This window comes from Scardinius erythrophthalmus, assembly GCF_964197995.2.
Source record: "Scardinius erythrophthalmus genome assembly, chromosome: 1".
Lineage (NCBI taxonomy): Eukaryota > Metazoa > Chordata > Actinopteri > Cypriniformes > Leuciscidae > Scardinius > Scardinius erythrophthalmus.
The window spans coordinates 37,459,156-37,479,019 of record NC_138221.1 but is presented as its reverse complement, the minus strand read 5'-3'; the positions used below and the strand labels follow the sequence as shown (position 1 = coordinate 37,479,019).

Here is a 19,864-nt window from a genome sequence, read left to right as displayed (position 1 = left end):
TGTGCGACTCATGCTTTTTGTTTGCCATGATTTTTCCCTCTGCTTCAGCCAAAGATGTTCAGAGCTGCGACGCCCCAACTGACTGGAGATCAAAGCCAAAGGCAGCTCCAAATGGACCAAGACTAGAGTAAGTTTGATCAGCCTAGTTCTCCCTAATGCTTTCTAATCCACACGAGGGGAAGCAGGCAAAGTCACTTGGGTGTGAGCTGCAATGACACTTCAGAGCTGGAGTACTGACAGTGGGGCCTTTCATGTATCCGTTCTCTAGCCGGCGGATGCCTACTGCCTCCCCCATAGTGTTTGACTGCCTCCGTGTGCATCCGCTCGCTCTATCCCCAATCCTCAGCAGTCCCAAGGAGTGCTGCGCCTAAACCAGCCCCCTCTGAAACACTAGACTCTTACTTTGAGTTCCTCTGATCATTCTTTTAATTTTGTTTGCGTCTTCTGTATCTAAGGTGAGCGTCGGCTTATGCTAGTTTGAAATGATGATTTTGAGTCTTAGTCATGTTGTAGTGAAGTTATTTTGCTTTTTTGTAGATCTCATGGTAATGCCAATGATGTCCTTTTGACTTGTGGAAAAAACAAAAGTGAACATTGTTTGAAGGTCCAAGATACTTCAAGAGCTGCAACCTCCTCTGTATCAAACAACTCTCATTGCTCCAACAATGTTGTCCTGAAAACTGAAAGGGAACAGCAGCAAGGGACCTGGGGTAAGCCAGTCACATCAACCTTAAACGCAAACCTCAAATACTAGATGTACCTTGAACACTGCATGAAGTTTACCACTTTATTTCCCTCTCAGTTCAAAATGGAGCATGTACACCACCAGGTTCTTCTGTCCCTATCCAGCCATTCAGTCCTGTTGTCTCATGTTTGGGAGAGACTTGTCGCGGGCAGGGTAAGTCCAGGCCACATCAGCTGTAGCATGGTAAGATTTGCGTTTATGATGATCATACTTTTCTTCTGACCACAGGTTTGAAACCCGACTGTTCCTTGTCCTCATGTGTCTTGCCCTCTCAGTCCTGTCACAAACCTTCATCTCCAAAACAAACTCGCTGCAGGTCGGCGATGTCCAGTAAGCATTTTCTAAACTTATGGTAACAATTATTTTTTTATTATTAAACCTTAACGGAATGGTTCACATGATGAAATTCATTGCTTTTTATCTTATTGTAGTTAGTGAATCACCATGTATACCACTTGTATAGAAAACAGAAGCATGGTCTAAGCTCTGTTTGTTGAATAAAAAAATAAAATAAAAAATAAAAAATTCCTATTTGCAGTAATTTATGCATATTTCGTGTCCATGTTTTGCGGAGCCCCTAAAAGGGACATGGTGATGGAAAAAAGTTTTGAAATATATTTTTTTCCACCACCATGTCTCTGGGCTCTGTAATGTTTAGCCTTCAGCTTTTCATACACCAAAAAAAGTTTTGTCTTTTTAAATAATTTTAGGTTATGACAATGGAAATGTTTCATCCAAAAATGGCTTGCTGCTTGAAACGAGGTCGCCTACTGTAAGTTTTTGCAAATGTTGTATACTGTCCTTTGCCAAATGATCAAATATCTCATCACCATGGTTTAATTATATTATGTGTCTTTTCAGATAAAGCCTTGCTACATCTCACCAGATCAGATCTCAAAAGAGCTACAGGACATTGAGAACAATCTGAATGATTTGGAGAATGAAGGTGTGGAGCTGGAGATGAGACTTCGCATTTATGAAGAAGGTATAAGATTTAGATTAGTAGTTCATGCAATGGTTGTGTTCCTCATTTCTCTAAGTTGAAGTAAAATTTGAAGGTCCCGTTCAAGGTTGTTTAGGAAAAAATAAGCTGTTTGGGAGATCAGATGTTCCTTTTGGTGCTATTCAAGATTGTGTTTTATATGGCATGTTGCAGCACCTTGTGTGTGTGGGTGGTTCATTGAGTTCTGTGAGACGCGCACTCATTCCAAACCTGTTAGCTGAGCCCGTCCACCTGGGAGTCAGAATTTCGATGTAGCCTTTAGGGGAAGGCTGTGGCCAATAAAAGGCTCTCGATTCCAGCAGCCAGGGCCAAATGAGGCGAGGCGCAGAGGAAGCTCCCTCTCCTCCTGTGGGATGCTGGGATGAAAATGGAGAAGAGGCGGTGGGCTCCAGTGAGAGGCTGCTAGCTGTGTGGGGCAAGGGCACTTGATTGGCTCTTTTCAAGGTCACCATGGCACAGTAATATCATCTCCAGTCACCTGTCCTGCTGCTAGCAGCCGGTGGGATTTCATAGAACCTGACTGCCTCTCGCTCCCACCAAGGCCAAAACCACCACTTGATGAAATTAAGTTTGTGTGTGTGCGTGTATGATTGTACTTGTATGTTTTTTGTACCACCTCAAGGCAATGTCAATGGAAAACATGCTTTTTAGACCGTATTACAGTGCTCTATTAGGAGACAAATAGAATTCAATCATAGCTCAAATAGAACTTGAAAGTGAGTATTTGGAGATGCCCGTCTCCAGAGCACTTTAAATTGTGGCCTCAGGTGGGGTGTCTCTTATGTGGTTGGATGTGAACTGTGCATTTAGGACCCTGGTGTCCTTGGTAACTTTGGACTGTTTTACAGAGGGTCATGGGGACCTTCTGATGGATCCCTTGATGGTGGACTGGTTTAACCTGATTCGGAAAAAACAAAGCTACATCCGCAGGGAGTCAGAGTTGATGTACATGTAAGTGATCCCTTATACTGTATTCACCAATTGTAATTTCATCTAGCTGTCTTAATTCTGGATGAAAACATTCCCAAAATTCTTAATATTGACTAATAAACAATAAGGGAGAAAAGCGACTAGTGTGTCTGCTTGTTGTCAAATTTGGTCCTCACAGATCTCAATCTCTTTCAGAGCAAGAACACAGGATCTGGAGGAGCAGCAGCCGGGAGTAGAAGGAGAGCTCAGGAGGTTAATTAATAAACCAGGTAAAAATGAAGCCAGGTTAGCTACTGTTAATATTACTCGTCAACTTGTTTTGCCATTAGCAATGGACAGGTGATATAGGGGGAGTGAACAATGTCAATGAAATGGGTTTATTTGTGTTAAGAACCTTCCAGTGATCATGCTGGATTAATGTCAAACTGGAAATGTTTCATTTTGCACTGTAAAAAAAAAAAAAAAAAAGTTGAGTGAACTTAAAAAATAAAGCAACTAGCTGCAAAGCATTTGAGTTTTCTCAACTTCAATAGTTGTAGTTGTGCCAACCGATTTTTTTTTAAGTTCTTCCAAATTAATATTAAGGTAAATCAACTCTCCTCTGGAATGTAAAAATATCTTGGTTTAACTTTGTTACCTGGTTGCCTTAATTTTTAGTTCATTGAAATAAAAAAAATTTGAGTTACTGTACTACAATGGAGATTGGTTTAATCAACAGAAACTTGATTTAACAAATGGTAAAAAATTGTGATAAATCATGAAAATAATTTCTTACAGTGAATATTAAGACCTTAAGTACTGTGAACTTATTTCATTGGAATCCATTTAAAATAATATTTCTTAATATAAAACTATATGGAAAATTGAAATTGTATGACCCTCATCTCAATCAGTGCAAAGGGACTTGCATTGCACTCAAGGAATACATTATTTACAAATTAATTTCTTACAATATGGCAAAATGTTTATTTATTAAAGGGTTAACCGTATGCTCTGCTCTAAACTTTAATAAATTACAATGAGCTTTTTAATTTTGCTTTGAGTGGCATGTCTTCACTCTTTGGTTGCTATGTTAAGTCTGCATTTAGAAATGAGCACAAATTATAAATAAATCTTATTCAAAGATCTCTTGTGACACTTGGAGCCAGTTCTCAGACCTGTCTGTTGCTTCAAATAATTCATTGTGATTTTTAACAGGATTTGAAAAGTGATACAAAGTGAAATCAACATGTCAACTATTCTATAAAAAAGGAAAAATGTAATAGCAGTTTAGTTTAGTATGCTTGGTCTCATTTTGCATGTTTTACAAGACTGTGGAAAAGCCATAAACGTGCATGTTGCTCAGGTATTCCCTACATTGTGGGGACATTTTTTTGATCCCCATAAAAATAAAATAAAAACAGCTTATAAATCATACTAAAATGTTTTTGGAAAATCTAAAAAGTGAAAGTTTTCTGTGATGGGTAGGGTTAGTAAGGGGATATAATATAGTACTGCGTACAGCATAAAAATCATTGAAAGGTCCCCATTGAAAGGTTTGTGTGTCCGGCTGTTAGAACATCTCAAGACTCTGGATGAGAAGAGGAGGGAAACAGAGCTGTTGAACCGACTGATGAAGATCGTGAATGACAGGAACGCCATTGTTGAGGGGCTGGAGGAGGACAGGTTACGGTAAGTCCTGAAGAAACCACACTACTAATGAAATGCTGTACTTTCTGAGTGCAACTGCAAGTGAAGATTAACCACATTTAAAAGTTGCACATTTGTAAATGTAATTCTGCCAAGTAAATGTAATGTCACATTTCAAGGGAGGAGGAGGAAGATCAACAGTTGAACGAAATGATGCAAAGACTAGGTGAGAACTTTTGCTCTCGTTGTTTTGATCTTGTCAAGTCTACTCTGAGCTTGAATCGGCGGAGAACATTTCGATGAAAACGTTCTGTGTTTCTGTCTGGGTGCAGGTCTTCAGAAGCTTAAAAACAAACACAAGTCGTCCTTCTCAAAGCTGTTTAGACGGAGAAGTAAAAAAGCCTCAATGGGAGAGTGAACTTCAGATCTACTGGAGTGCAGTGATCCAGATCTTGTCCAGTGATCCAAGTCCAGATTTCACCTAAGAAGGTTTGGGACTAAGAATCACAGCTCTATCAGGCGGCTCAGTGAGGTAGTTTGAGTTCTTGGAGCAAAATGTTTCTTTAATAGCCTAACACTTTTTTTTTTTTTTTTTTTTTTTTGTTAAATTATTCCTCTGATCATGTTCTGATAGTTTTCACTTATTTGATTTAGCTAATACTAGTTCTTATTATTTGTTTTAAGTGTTAAACATGTTTGATCCTGCAGTATTTGCTAATTTTTGCCGCCTTATTAAATGTGTGGGCTAGTTTGAATTATTGTTAAAAATGTACGCCGTTTTCTTTTTTTTTTCTTTTTTCTTCCACCCCCACTTGGTCAGACATAAATGGTAACTTATATTAGCAGATAAACAGATGTCCAAGATTGGCTGAAGCATGCTTCTTGACTGTGATCCAAGAATCTGTGGAGCATCTTAATTTAACCCTAACCTCCAAAAAAAAAAAAGAAAAAAGTTGAACTGTGCTGCCTGCTAAATCTAGTGTCTTCAAGATGCAGTGCGTGCAGTGACCTGAAGGGGGCACTATGAGCTTGCGTGCATTTCTATCAGAGTTTTCCAGTTATTTTATATTCCTGAGAATGCTAAATCAAGCTGGAGATTAGACAGCAGAGGAACTTGTGTGCTGTAGAGGCGCGGATTATTGGTCTATTAAACCTAGCTCAATTAAAACTGTTCCTCATTTAACTTATCTAAGAAATGTAGTCTTTCCACAGATGTCTTTTACATGGTGTTTAAATAGAAGTATTTGACCAAAAACCCACTGTTGGAATGTTTTAAAAAGTTTTTAAAGTTCTTTTGAGAGATGCTTACACATGGATATGCTTATTTATTGTATATTTGACTTTTAAAATGAGTTATCCAATAAATCTTAATGAAGTTTCTTAGTGTATTGTACCAGCAACTGTTTTCATGCTCACAATCTCTGAATTTCAGATGTCGGCACGTGAATTGCGAGGCCCAAAAACATTAAACGGAAAACCCCATCCATGCAGAAATGGTCAGAAGTGCACAATAACCAAAATGCCCAGTTTATCCCACGCTTCCAGTCGGTTCCCTTCCCCGAAAATTAAAATGACACCACGCTCGCTGCAGCAACCATAATTGTTGTTCCTATCATTGCTCGTGCTGTAAAACGGCCGTTTATACAGCCATCATTTAATATGGGTTTTAGTAAAATGCATTAAGATAATTTACTCACATTTAATATCATGCCACTGCTTACAGGCCATCCATCCCCAATTTAAGATGCATGAAATTGTGATCATGAACTTGGAACACCATCTCTCTCTAGCTGAGAGGAGCCGAGGAGGATATTGGTGCAGAACGCCACGCGTGATGCGGGTGACAGTCGAGACTGAATACGTGTGATATTAGAGTTAATTAAAGCTTTGCGCCCCATCTCCTGCAAATGCTCGCACTCCTGCAATTAAGAATCAAAGGCGAGGGCTTAGTGTCAGGGGGGTGTCTAATACATGGTTTTAACAGGAATGGGACCTGATTTGCCAAGCTCCTAGCGACAAGCATTAACAACAGCCTCAAATTAGGCGGACATTAATATTCATAAGTAAAACAATTCGTCCTGTGAATGGCTGATGAAATGAATTTCTCCGAGGTGAATGCTCGCGTCCACGCCGCCCGTGTCCATCAAAAGATGCCATTACTGATCAAGTGCTTAATGTATATGAGCCGCCTGATGAAATTGAAGGGATAAAGGATGCCGGGGGTTTGGCTTGTTTGTCACCAGCCTGGTATTTCAAAAATCGGTCCGCCAGCTCAAATGCACCATCGCTAACCTCAAGCATGCGCGCACGCGCCTCTCTTTCGGTACATAACTGAATGACATTTACATATTTGCTTGATCAAGGCCAGCTAAACTGAGGTCACTAACACAAAGTGGATTTGAAAATGGAGTGTACTTAAGCGTTTTTTTTGTGTTTTCTCGCTGGAAAGTGCGCTAATGCGATGCACATGTCACATGGGCTGCGTCGCAAGCTTTCAGTGTAATGCGACGCGGTTTAATTGTTTAATTAAAAGCATACATTACACTTATCTGACGTACAGTTTATTCTAAAGGTCAAACTCTGCTTGTCCAGCGGTGGCCGCTGAGCTGTTTGTTCTCTTCCTGTAGGTGTGTGTGTGTGTGTGCGCGTTTTGCAGATATGGTGCTAGCGCTTCTGCCACTAGTCTGTAATTATGATCCTCAAGGTAATTTTATCAGCCTCATTAGCTCTGATGAGTAAACGAGAAGCGTGCTTCTAATTTATTAGCCATCCAGACTGGAGCCCTGGCTCTCATCAGACGGATCATAATGTTTGTATAGGGGAGCTGATATATTCAGTGTATCATCCGGTTGCAGAAAGATTCGGATTTAGTAACTGCATTCTTAACTCTGGACCTGCACGGATATAGCTTAGTTTGATTCAGAGCAGTGGTTCTCAACGTTTTTCACTCCAAGGCCCCCCCATTGGCAAAGACAATATTTGGAGGCCCCTCAAGATATTTCTGGTACTTCTACTATATTGGGAATTTATTTAATTATTTGTTGTTTGTGTTTGTTTGTTTGGCAATATATTTAAATTCTAAATTCCATAAATCCAAAAATTTTAACTTAATGTTCTTTAGGGTTTACACTTTACTGCCAATGATTTTTCTAGTCATTTGCGATTTTACGGTTTTATTTTTAACTCCAAATTAGAAAATTCTTCCCAGTTAAAATTATTTTTTAACTTGACATAACTAGAAAAGTGGTTAACACTTAAAGGGTTAGTTAACCCAAAAATAAAAATTCTTCCCAGTTTAAATTATTTTTAACTTGACATAACTAGAAAAGTGGTTAACACTTAAAGGGTTAGTTAACCCAAAAATTAAAATTCTGTCATTAATTACTCGCCCTCATCGTTCCTTTCGTTCGTCTTCGGAACACAAATGAAGATATTTTTATGAAATCTGAGAGCTTTCTGTCCCTCTATTGGCAGCTAAACAACTACCACTTTGATGCTTCAAAAACTTCATAAAGAGATCGTAAAACGAATCCATATCAAATTTCATCAAATATCTTAATTTGTGTTCTGAAGATGAACAAAAGTCTTATGGGTTTGGAACGACATGAGGGTGAATTAACTTTCTGTATATGTTTAATAATATTGAAGGAACCTGAACTAAAATTGAACAGTTGTATTTTCGTTAACTAACGTGCAAAGATTAATACTGTATGACATTTATTGCTCATTGTTAATGTTAGTTAATGCATTAACTAATGTGAACTAATTGGACCATATTATAAAGTGTTCACGAAAAATGTATATTCATTAATTTAAAAAAAAAAAAAAAAAAAAACTTCCATGACTTTTCCAGGTCTAGAAATCACTATACCATGAAGCCGGTTAAGGTGAATACCCAGGATTGTTTAAGCTTAGTTTGTGTCAACCCTGGGTTTTAGGGACCATGAAAGTGGCTTTTAGCGCTGTAGTAACTTAACTTGCCCCGGAGCAGGTTGTCTGGCTTTTAGCGATTTATAATTATTTGATGATTTATATAATTATTATACCCCTAATCCATTACACAAGAGCAATTTTAGTTTAACAATTATTAAACATTTACTTAAAATATGCATAAATGTACACAAATAATATATAATGTATATATAATAATAAAAAAAAGGTTGCTAAGTTTCAAGGAAAGCGATTGGCTGTTCGCAACTGATGTCACGCTTTCATGTGCACGCAGGATCAAAGCCTGAGTTGACAGAGTCAGCGTCAAGGTACCAATAAAGGCTGATTTGAATTGGTTTGGTTTTGTCAACGTGAAACTAATCCTGTAACCCTGAGTTTGTTCAACTACTGTCATAGTATTAGGCCCCAGGTTTTCCAAGACCATGAGAATCCTGGTTCTTAAATACAAATGACAGTTAAGTGAATGAATTAAAATCAGCTAAAAGATGCAGTCTTTTATATATATATATTTTTTTTAAATAATTGCAAGCTATCTTGTAGGGTGCTGAGGCCCCCCTAGTTGGCCCGACCCCCTGGTTGAGGACCACTGTTGTAGAGCTAAAAACTAAAACAGATTTATCCACTGTTGTGCCACAACATATACAATATGTAAAAAGCTGATCACACTGTATACTTCAATTACCCACCCCCAAATAATTTTTGCTGAGAAAATTTCATTTAGTTTCTGTATCATTTGGTGTGTTTAAGGAGTGGAGGTAATGTGCTCACAATTTCACTGTGTGAACATTTGCATTGAGGGGAAAATATGCTCTCTGGCTCCTGGGAATGAGATGGAAAGTGCATGACTGGGAGACTTGACAAGTGCAGCTTTTCATCCATCTCAAATGAATAATTTTCCCTTCCCTTAAACATCCCTAATCCAAGCATGTTATCAGCGCCAATGCAGGATTCTGCCCGACTCTGCTCAGCGGCAAGGCAACTTTTCCCTCTTTACACGTTCGCAAGAGCTCCTGCTCCTTACACTGGCACAGAGACTCGTCGCTTTATCCTTTCGGCTGGTTTTGTGGATCAGTGGAACGGGCCCCACAACAGAAGTGATACATATGGAAACTCTTCACAAATGCCAAAGTCTCTTCACCCACAATCTGAGCTGGCTCACTAGATGTCCAGCATTGGCACACAACTCCTGACAGAGATATCACAGCACTGCGCTGAACAGAAAAACCGTCATTCCATCTCGTATCGCATGTTCTGCGAATGCAAGTAAATGTTCAGCGTCTTAGTTTTGAGAGTTTCAAATGAATATTTTTAGCTTTCCAGTAAGTAGCTGGAATCCGTTGAAATGTATTAAGTTGAAATTCTCAGCATGGGAGCTCTTTCTTGTGACACTTTCCGGTGAATAAATGCTTTGATGCTGTACAATTGAATTGCTGTTGAGATCTCATGGCAAGATCTGTGATGGGTAATGAGACCGTCAACTGTTTTAATAACTACAGTGCTCACTGCATGTTAACCTCATTTCCAGGTAACTTTCGGATGCCACAACAGCTCGTCTTATAATGCTAGAGGAAGCTTCTAATTTGTCATTTAGTGACATTTTAAGCCTTTTAACTGAACCCAGACAGGGATTTACAGTTCCCTCCCAAGAAAAAATAATTTTGTCCTCTTCGTGGCAAAATGAAGGGAGAGATTAATGGTGAACATGCTGTGTTAGAAGAGAATTTATGCACGCTTCAATGCTTTAGGTGTACGATTTTGGTAGGCACATACTAAAAGTCTGGAGGTGTGTAGCTGTACAGAGGAAACACTGCATTAGGGGCGTTTCTTCCGAGGAGGCAAGGGAGGCAGTGCCTCAAATTTGATGAGAAAATAAAACAATGCATACATTACAAAATTTGACATAAATCACTAATTTTTCTAAAGTAACGCTGTCCAACAGCGACACCAGCAGGTAAAGTTACAGCGGGACGGTGCACCTCTCTTGCTTCCCCTGAGCCCATTGAGTTTTAACGGACTCCCTAATGTGGTGGGTTTGGTGGGGCGTAATTGAGAATAAATGGGGGAAAGTGAGAGGTAATGCTGCCATCATGCTAAAACCTGCCTCTTGTCAGTCTGAATAAACAATGATAGCATTAATAGGAACACTAATTAAAAAGCAAGTTTTTTTTTGTTTGTTTAACCAGGAAAATGAGACCACATTATATGGGAAAAAAACTGGGGACTTTGCCTCCATTTCATAACACCTCCTAAGAAACCTGCACCTATTTTTTTTTTTTCAGTCCTTTTTCAAAAATGGACCAGTGGTTCCCAACCCTGTTGTTCGCCGTACACCAGGACCAGGGATGGGAACCGCTGAAATGGACCTTTTGGGAGCAGATGTCACAGTTGCATACGCATTGTGGTGGCTGATAAACAGTGGTAACAAGTGGAGGAAAACGGACTAGATCGACAGAAGAAGAGGGAAAAGATGACTTGTGCCTTTGGATGTCAGAATTGGAATGCAAAAAAGATGGGTGAAGGCACATTTCAAAGTGAAAAATGTTTTCAAATCATCAAGTGGATGGACTGTACTGATGAAATCTGCACTATTATTCTACCATTAGAGCATGATTTTGAGATCTTCACATAATATGCAGTTCACAGGGGACGTAATGTATTAGCCCTACAGTTACAGCATGAAATATTTAACACTTTTATCTCACAATTTTGACTTTTTTTCTCACAATCGCGAGTTTATATCTCTCAATTTGGACTTCTGAGGGGGAAAAAATTAATTGTGAGATATAAGCTCAAATGCCTTAATTATTATTGTTAATATTCTTTTATTCCATGGCTTCCACATACTGCTACTGCAGAACTGTCATTTTCAGACACCAGGTAGGCTCCGCCCACAAAATACCATATGGTCTTTATTCCTCAAACTTAAATGGTATACTGTATGCGTTTTTATCTTGTTTTCCATAAGATAATCACATTAACTGTTTTGTCAATTCCAGGGATCACACACAAGCTGTATACATTTTATAAATTGATATATAAAAAAAAATGTTGATATCATACCTTAATCATAAATCCTTTATGTATTCTAGGGTTAACACACTTCTGGTGCTTATAATGACACACATACAAGCAGCCCTGATATGCTAAGGACAGCTCATTGAGTGTTTTACACTGTGTGTGTGTGTGTGTGTGTGTGTGGCCGTGCTTATGTCTGTTTGATGGCCGCTGTGCAGTGGAGACTGTGCTGTCTTTTCTCTCTGTTGGCTGGCTTCTTTTGATGCTCTACCTCTCTTATCTTGAGCCTGGCAAGGTTAATGAAGTGCTAGAACTCTTGGAGGAAGTAAAAATGAACTGACTAGCAGAGACCAGAGGAAGCTTGCAGATGAAACGCACATCTTGGAGCGGCTCTAAGTGGCAATTTTGGTGAATTACTGAGACAATGAGAGGAGGAACGTCATCTTCTTAGACACAACGACACTGGGTATCAGGAATGGTCGATTGGATCTCTTTAAACCCGGCTCATGTGGAATTACATTAGCATTTTAGCCTTGCTTGTAATATGATCTGTCACACCTCTCCGCCAGCCAGTGGTGGCGGGGCCGAGTGCTGTTTTTCTGGCATTGACAACCCACTCCTTCATTTTCTGGATTTTAGGCGAACTACGTTGGCTAATTGATTGTGTGGGCTGAAATATTCAGCAATAAACATAATGGGAATCTTTTGTTAAATTTGTTTTCACTGATCAACTTTAAAGACAGAATTAGTTGTTTTTTTTACACTTAACGGTATGGCTGACACCTTTGGCTTATATTAACATTTAATGGGGTGGATGACACGTTATAAGTCTTGTTAACTCAAACTATTCATCTTTTTTTAGTTTGAGATTAAAATAAACATCCGATGAAATTTTTTTAAATGTTTTGGCAACTAACTGAAATAAGTTAAACATTTACTAAAACTGAAATATAAATTAAAGCTAAATTAAAATTAGTAATACAAACTAATAAAAATGACAAAAAGCACATAACAAAATTGCAAAAATTAAAACTGAATATACTGTGTATATGTGTTGTTTATATATATATATATATATATATATATATATATATATATATATATATATATATAATTTAAAATGTGTAAGCATATATGAGAGAATAAAAAATAATATATATATATATACATATACACACATATATATATTCGCTGTGCGTGTTTATGACTTTGCCTCCATGTGTTCCTCAAAGTGGATTCAGGAAAATGGTCATTTATTGTATGACTTCCAGCCTGGCTCTTGGGTACTGCTTAAGTAAAACAGAAATGGCTCATAATATGAGATTAATAGAAGGAAACATTGTGCTAATACTTCGTTGCCCATAGCTCCCCCTCCCCGTCCTTTCCATTTCCAATATTCTAATGTCCCTTCGCATCTATATGCACTAATAGGTAAACATGAATCTGGAAGGTCTACATTCCAATGAATTAGCATATAAATGACTTCGTCTTATACAAATAGAGCTCTTTTGCCCATAAGTCCCAGTGCTAAGCAAAAGATTGTGTATGTAAAATATGTCAGGGGAAAATGTAAATTAATCTGTCCCACTCATCGTTCAGTCTAATGAGAAAATGGTTTTACCTTTAACCCGACTTTTCTATTTCCAATAGCTCGCTGACATCACTTTCACCGATACGCTCCATAATTGTTTCAAGCAAACGTGCAGCAGCTGTCAATAACAAGCAGGTCTTTTTGGTACAAAGCTCGAATGCGAGAAACAAACAAAAGGTTTAGCATCACGTTTCTATTTCATACTTTCGGAGCCAATAAGTCTGTCACAGTCATGCCATTCTTCTGCCTATAAATATATGGATGGTAATAGTCTCAGACACAATAACATTCATACCACGCTGCCCGTCTCATTTAGCTTTTCATACTCACGGTTGTAATTAAGCCCGCACTTTTTACATGAATTCAAGCTATTTGTTACATAGCTAGAGCTAATATGTTAGAAGAGGCTTATCGAATTGGGTCAGCTAATTAAGCAATTAGCTTATTTCAGCTCAGTACTGACACTTTGCTAATCTAGGCCATTGTGCTCAGTGATATGCCAACACTGAGGCAGTGTTAGTCTCTACCACAGCAGGGCTCTCTCAACCCTCTCGCTGGGAAGGGCTTTTCAAAGCCTTCCCTCCGCCATCAGCTCGCACTTTGAATGACTACACACATCCTTCCACGTTAATACTCCCATTTCTCATGCAAATCCCTGGAATTGAATAGGTTGTTTATTGTGCAGTTAATATATTGAGACATTCATGCCGTGTTGTTGGAGTGTTTGCCTTCTACATTTTTAGCTGTGTTAACACACGTGGAATCCCAGACAGATTACAGAGTGATAGCGTTAAAGCCCTGATGAACGTCTGCTTTCGCGTGAGGTTCGAGGCGACCGCAGGCTTCGTTGCGTGCTTTTAAAGTGTCGGGCTTTTAATGATAAAAATCCAACACCATCTCTAATTAGAAATGCATCTCTCAAGTCACTTTTTCCACTTGGTCTGCTTTGGGTATCGCAGGGTTTTGTGGCTCTTGTAGGCATTCGGAGAGCAAACAAAGAGTTGGGATGCGTGTTAAGATTTGCTGTCCAAATAGTTTTGATGGGAAAATGCTACACGACGCACTGTATTGTCGAACATTAACTTTAATTGGCCATGGCTCGCTGAAAAATGTTTTCTGTTCAGATGTCTATCATGGAAAGAATGCTGTGAAGCGGTGTTCGTTTAATGAATAAAAAGATTTGCAATTAGAGCCTATAGGCTAAGGAATGGGAGTCAAGTCTTGGAAAGCCTGTAATTATATCGCAATAAGCATCTCCTAGCTGCATTCTTGTGTGAATGTGCAAAAGTGTGTTTGATGTGAAAAATAATTGCACTTTCAAGTTCAAAGCACACTATTATACCTTTATCAATTGGATTTATTTATTGCATGCAATGCTCCTTGTGAAGTCTCGTGCGCATTTCTTTCTTTTTTTCGTAGATGTTGTTGTTCTTCATGTAAACACACAAATGCAGCTTAAACTCATTTTAGTGTTGAAAATACCTTGCTGAAGAGGCCAAGCAGCCTGTCTTGTTCAGTAAGGCTATTAAATCGTGGTATGTATTAGAGTGTGTGCTAATTACAAAAGAGCTTAACCTCTTTATAGAGGAGGATAATGTTTGCTTGGTTGGAGAATGTTTTGAATATTAGTATGTATTGGGTTTTCACAATTTCATAAAAAAATAAATATATGCGCTGCAAAACAGTTTAATTAGAATATATGTTTTGTTTTCCTGTAAAAAATAAAAAAAACACCTCAAAACAAACATTTAACAAATTTAAATATTTGAATAATTAACTTGATAAAGAAAAAAAATATTAGGACTTTATTTCAGAGAATGTTTTGAGTTCCTTTTAAACATTTTGTGCTCAGACTGGAAAATTAGGCAAATATAGTGATTGCGATTTTAGAGACCGTTCAAAAGTTTGGGTCAATAAATGTTGGAAAATTGAATAATAAAAAAATGACTCACACTCATGTAGTTTCAAACCCGTAAGGCTTTTGTTCATCTTCGGAACTCAAATCAAAAAGGTCTCAGATCTGAGAGCTTTCTGTCCCTCCATTGACAGCTACGCACCTACCATTTTGACGCTTCAAAAAGTTCATAAAGAGATTGTAAAACGAATCCATATGAATCATTTTCTGATGAGACTCCATTGCTTTATTTGATGAACAGATTTAATTTAAGCCACTTTTATTCACGTTAACATTGATCAGCGAACATAAACAGAAGCTCAGCCGAACTTGCTTGATGCACGAGAACAAACCTCTTGCTGAAGCTCAAACGTGTTGCGTAACACACAAGAAAGAACCCCATTGGTTCGAACATGTTTGAGCTTCCTTTTACCACAACTGATGTGTGAGTTGATGTTCATCATAAAGTGATCAAGTCTCTTCAGAAAATTTGTACCAAACCGCTCAATTAAATGGATTATTTTTACAATCTCTTTATGAACTTTTTGAAGCTTCAGAGTGGTAGTTGTGTAGCTGATTTTTGGGTGAACTAACTCTTTAAGAAATGTCTTGAGCATCACACAAGCATATTAGAATGATTTCTGAAGGATTATGTGATTCTGAAGACTGGAATGATTTATTCCTCACGGGAATAAATTACATTTTAAAATGGCTAAAGTATAGACTTTTTTCACAACATTACTGATTTTACTGTATTTTTGATTAAATAAAAGCAGCCTTGGTGAACATAAGAGACTTCTTTCAAAAACCAAATCAATCAGGGAGAAAAAAAACCCCAAAAAACAAAAACATACCACCCCCAAATTTCTGACTGGTATACAGTATTTAACATTTTTCAGCTGCAAGATAGGTCATCTTAATGAAATGACGTTAATTTCCACTTTGTCCCTGGAAACACACAAATATATCAAAGTAGGTGAAACCTACACCAGTGTTTTTAACACATGCTCTTTAATTTTTTCCAGTGTCAGGGGTTTGATTTTCCATATAGACCGTCGGAGGCAGCCTACGTGGGGGGTAAGTAGCCACAGCTGATCACAGAGGTGCAGGAGCACGCCTGCAGCAGGGGTAATACATAATGCGGGTCATTGCTCTGAGGTGACATTTATCACATGCTGTGCAATGATCTCCTTTTTGAATATGAGAGAGCAAGCGCCTCAGTCACACAAGTATGGTAATGTGTCCAATATGATCCACTTATTTCCCAAAAGCAGAACCGAATCCAACATGGCTGACTCGTGCTTCTCTTGAAAGCATTGATTTGACATGGCAGAGCGGCGCAAAGCCCGGTGAATGGATCATGCTTAAACACACGTCTGGCAGCTCTGTTTGGCTATGCAGAAAAAGGAGCGTACAGCATTTTCTTTTGTACGAGTCAGGGGGAACGGTTGTTTCTGTACGAGGCCCAGAGCGCCATCTCTGTTCTCTCTTAAATCTCTCGAAGATTTCCGCACAGAGCCCACCTGATTTTTCTAAAAGTTTCCAAATCGGTTGCGATGGATTAAGTCGTTCCAGGCGGATCCGACACCGTGTAGCGCTGGGCAATGCGTAACGGTCATTTTGATGATTAACAGCGGATTTTACTTCCCAAGGGACTGTGAATGCTGAGAAACCGGAGATATTCTGCTAGTGACCCTTTGACGGCGCACACTTTAAACACCATTATCATCAAAACTCCTCTCTTTTCCGCTCTCGTGGCACCCCGGCCTGCATTGTTAATATTATAATGCCAAAAATGATCCATTCTGGTATATATGTAGGCCACTGTACCCCAAAGCCTAAGTGATAATAAGATTTTACCGACTAACCTGTGCGTTGTAGATATGAGATGTTCAATCATCTTGAAGTTGCTCTATTTAATAATCCATCTGCCAATTAAGCCAGTCAGTGGTGTTGAGGCCCACAAAAGGTTAATAAGCCTCAGCTGCAGTGTGGTTATCCTGGGTAAATGTCACTTAGATGAGGGGCACACAGGGTCAAGATCTCCCTCCAGATCTAAATTTAATCACACCGCGTGTCCACTGGCCTCCTCTTCACCCTAATTAGTGTCTGGCCTGAGTCGGAGCGTGCGATCGGGTTCTCCTCACCCCTCCGCACGCCTTGCACACGTGACCGGCTAACAAACTAGCGCTCAAAGTCAAGCGCAAAGCCACCGGTGCCTTAATTGCCTGTTTGGGCCGAGGTTGTCGGTATCCTCTGAGGTTGTGAGATCATCAGTGGGATTTCGAACCATATGATGTGGTAAATCTTGTAAGTCGTTGTGTTAGAGGTTTGTTTAGTTTGAAATTCATGGTTGGACTCACTCGGCTAACTTCATTAAAGACTTTGTCAGAGTAGTTAACGCAGGGAGCAGGGGTTAATGCTGCCATATTGTTTGTTTGCTAGGGAGACGATGCCGCCGCATGTTTCTCCGCTCACCGCGGCTGTGTGCTTCAGAACGTTCTATATGCAATGTGGAGGAAACAGGTGCTTGAGTATTTAATTTCAAATATTAATATAAATTAGACGCAAAATGGGTAATCATTCTCCTGCCCTACAGAAATGATTAACATCATTTGGATAAATAACCAGATGGCAGAATCACAGAATTGAGGTAGATTTATCTTAATTAATATCTCGAATCTACTTGGAGAAAGGTAAATGACTCCACCGGGGCCGGAGATGTGTGTTTATCCGTGAACCTCTCTTAAAGTGGGCCACATAGTGGCTGCCGGGAGAAATGAACACACTCTTTCTTGGTGTGTATGAAACTGACACATGCACTCACACAGATTTTCTCTTTCTCCATCTCCGGTTTTATAAGCCACACAACAGTGTCTGTTGAATAATTTCAGCCTAATGGAAAGGAGATTTAGTGTAAGAAAAGTGCCGTGGAAACTTGCCCTGTAATCGCTGGCTTGTGCATACAGGTATATTAGAAGGTAAATTGCTTCCAATTGCGCAGTTGAGGTCTTTATCCTATCAGTTATTCTCTTCCAACTCGTATAAAGCAACTTTCCGCACTTCCAAGCGGATGTGAAATTCCTTTATTCCGTCTCATTGAAGCTCGTTATTTAAAATGTTAATCATCTTATGTTAGAACCGCACAATAGAGCCTAAATAAATTGATGTATTGGCGTAGTTTTAAATTAATTCATTTGGTTTCCTACTGTGTTGCATAATTATACTTAAGTGCTTAATTACATATTTAAATGGTGCCTTCAATTACTCTGGCTTAATAAAATATCATTAGCGTGTCTCCCAAGTTATAAGCTTCAGAGACATATATTAGTCTAGCAGCCTAAAAAATATTTGATTATGGACAGACAGGAGTTTGGCAAAAACCCAGGTCCAATCTACAGTGAATCTCTGTTAACATAGAAGCCGCTGCTCACATCAAAAATTGACATCGGAGTTAACAAACAATGTGAAATTTACATATTAATTAGCACTGGGCACTGTGGGCTGAATTTGAATATCCGCTCTTAGTCTCCGTGAAGTATCTGTGTGAAGTCACACTGCCGCCGTGTGGAGGTGACTTATGGATTTAATGGAGAAAGTACCCCGGCTTCACCTCCACTGTCATCATCCAACATCTGCATTTAAAATACCCAGCTTCACCCACTTGTATGTAAATAAATATTCACCACAGCCAGAACTGTCACCCTTCTTTTAAAACCGTAAAAGCTTAAAGGTTTTCATTTTTCCACAAAATTCCAAAAATAACCTTTTAATTTCTTTTAAGCAGACATTTTTCAAAAAGAAAAAGAATAGGATCTGAAAGATAGGGATATTGACATATTAATATTACAAATATAACATGCTCTTGATTATAACATCCTTGTAATTAACATTAAGCACATAAGTTTACTTAATTTTTTTTATTATAAAATAATCCTCGTAGAAGTTAAATTGCGTCCAAAATCACATACTGTCAGAGTATGTACTACACACGCACTGTACAACATACTACATTCGTTACTTTGACTATGACGCCACCATGTACCGTTCCCCACCATTTACAAATACAATGCTTACTCTCCCATGGACACAATAGTAAAGTGCCCATCAGAAGCACACTTGCAGATGTACTAGGTCATCTGGGTATAGTATTTTTCGCCTACTGTTTTATGAATATACGGCATAATCTGCCATACTATTCATTTCGCATACTGCTTTTTACGGTAGGCATATTTGGATTCCTGACCAAAAATAATGATCCGCTGTAAAAGTTTGACATCACAGTTACAGTATAGTGTAGTTTAGAGCATTGTATTGACCTATTACAAGCCAGCACTGTAACAGTCCTTTTTGTAGCGTAATATAAACATACATTTTTTGGCACAAAACAAATCTTTAAGTGTACTTCACTACTCTTCCAGTGTTCAAAAGTTTGGGACTGGAAAGGATTGGGATTGTCTTTTTTATTTTTATTTTTTAGAACTTTTATTATTTTGTTAATGCGTTTTATTCATGCATTAAATTGATCAAAAGTCAGTATGACCGTAAAGATTTTACATTGTTACAAAATACTTCTATGTCAAATAAATGCCGTTGTCAAATAAACAGCCATTTTCCATTAAATGAATAAAATACGTTTTTAAATATATTAAAATTGAAAACTGCTGTTTTAATTGTAATACTATTTTACAATATTACTGTTTTATAATATTTTGATCAAAAATAAATGCAGCCTTGCTGAGCATAAGAGATGACAAAAAAATATATATTACTGACTCTAAACATCTTAAAATTACAAATAACCTTTTTTATGTGTTTATTTTTTATTGGACATTGCGGGACACTGTAAAATACTCTGAAAAGATTGATTTTGATTATTGATTATTGATTTTAGAGCTCCTACTCAAAACGATTCGTCAATGTTTCATGCAGTTTAGTGGTTGGGGAATAAATGCAGATTTTGCCTTTCAGGCTGTATTGTGATCATGAAATCTCACACCAGCATATTGGGAGAAAGACCTTGCCCCCTCTGCTCTCCTAATATTCACTAATATTCATTTAATTTATCACCCTCAAAGGTGCACAGAACTGTTGATTAATTTCCTC

The 19,864-nt window shown here is 38.4% G+C and overlaps 1 protein-coding gene across 2 annotated transcripts in view; it reads left to right on the top strand.

Annotated features, from left to right (window-relative positions):
• micall2a (mical-like 2a) overlaps positions 1–19,864 on the top strand; it is a 116,975-nt gene that overhangs the window by 7,554 nt on the left and 89,557 nt on the right. The window contains exons 8-18 of one of the 2 annotated variants that reach the window (XR_014031077.1): positions 49–127; positions 538–710; positions 803–898; positions 974–1,075; positions 1,456–1,517; positions 1,607–1,730; positions 2,597–2,699; positions 2,874–2,947; positions 4,235–4,349; positions 4,487–4,533; positions 4,640–4,796. Coding sequence is in view for 1 of the 2 variants with exons in the window: in XM_081378710.1 (XP_081234836.1) it covers positions 49–127; positions 538–710; positions 803–898; positions 974–1,075; positions 1,456–1,517; positions 1,607–1,730; positions 2,597–2,699; positions 2,874–2,947; positions 4,235–4,349; positions 4,487–4,533; positions 4,640–4,725 (1,061 nt within the window). In the remaining variant the exon portion in view is untranslated. Of the gene's footprint in view, positions 1–48; positions 128–537; positions 711–802; positions 899–973; positions 1,076–1,455; positions 1,518–1,606; positions 1,731–2,596; positions 2,700–2,873; positions 2,948–4,234; positions 4,350–4,486; positions 4,534–4,639; positions 5,693–19,864 lie in introns of those variants that run through there. The other variant, XM_081378710.1, reaches the window with a different exon arrangement.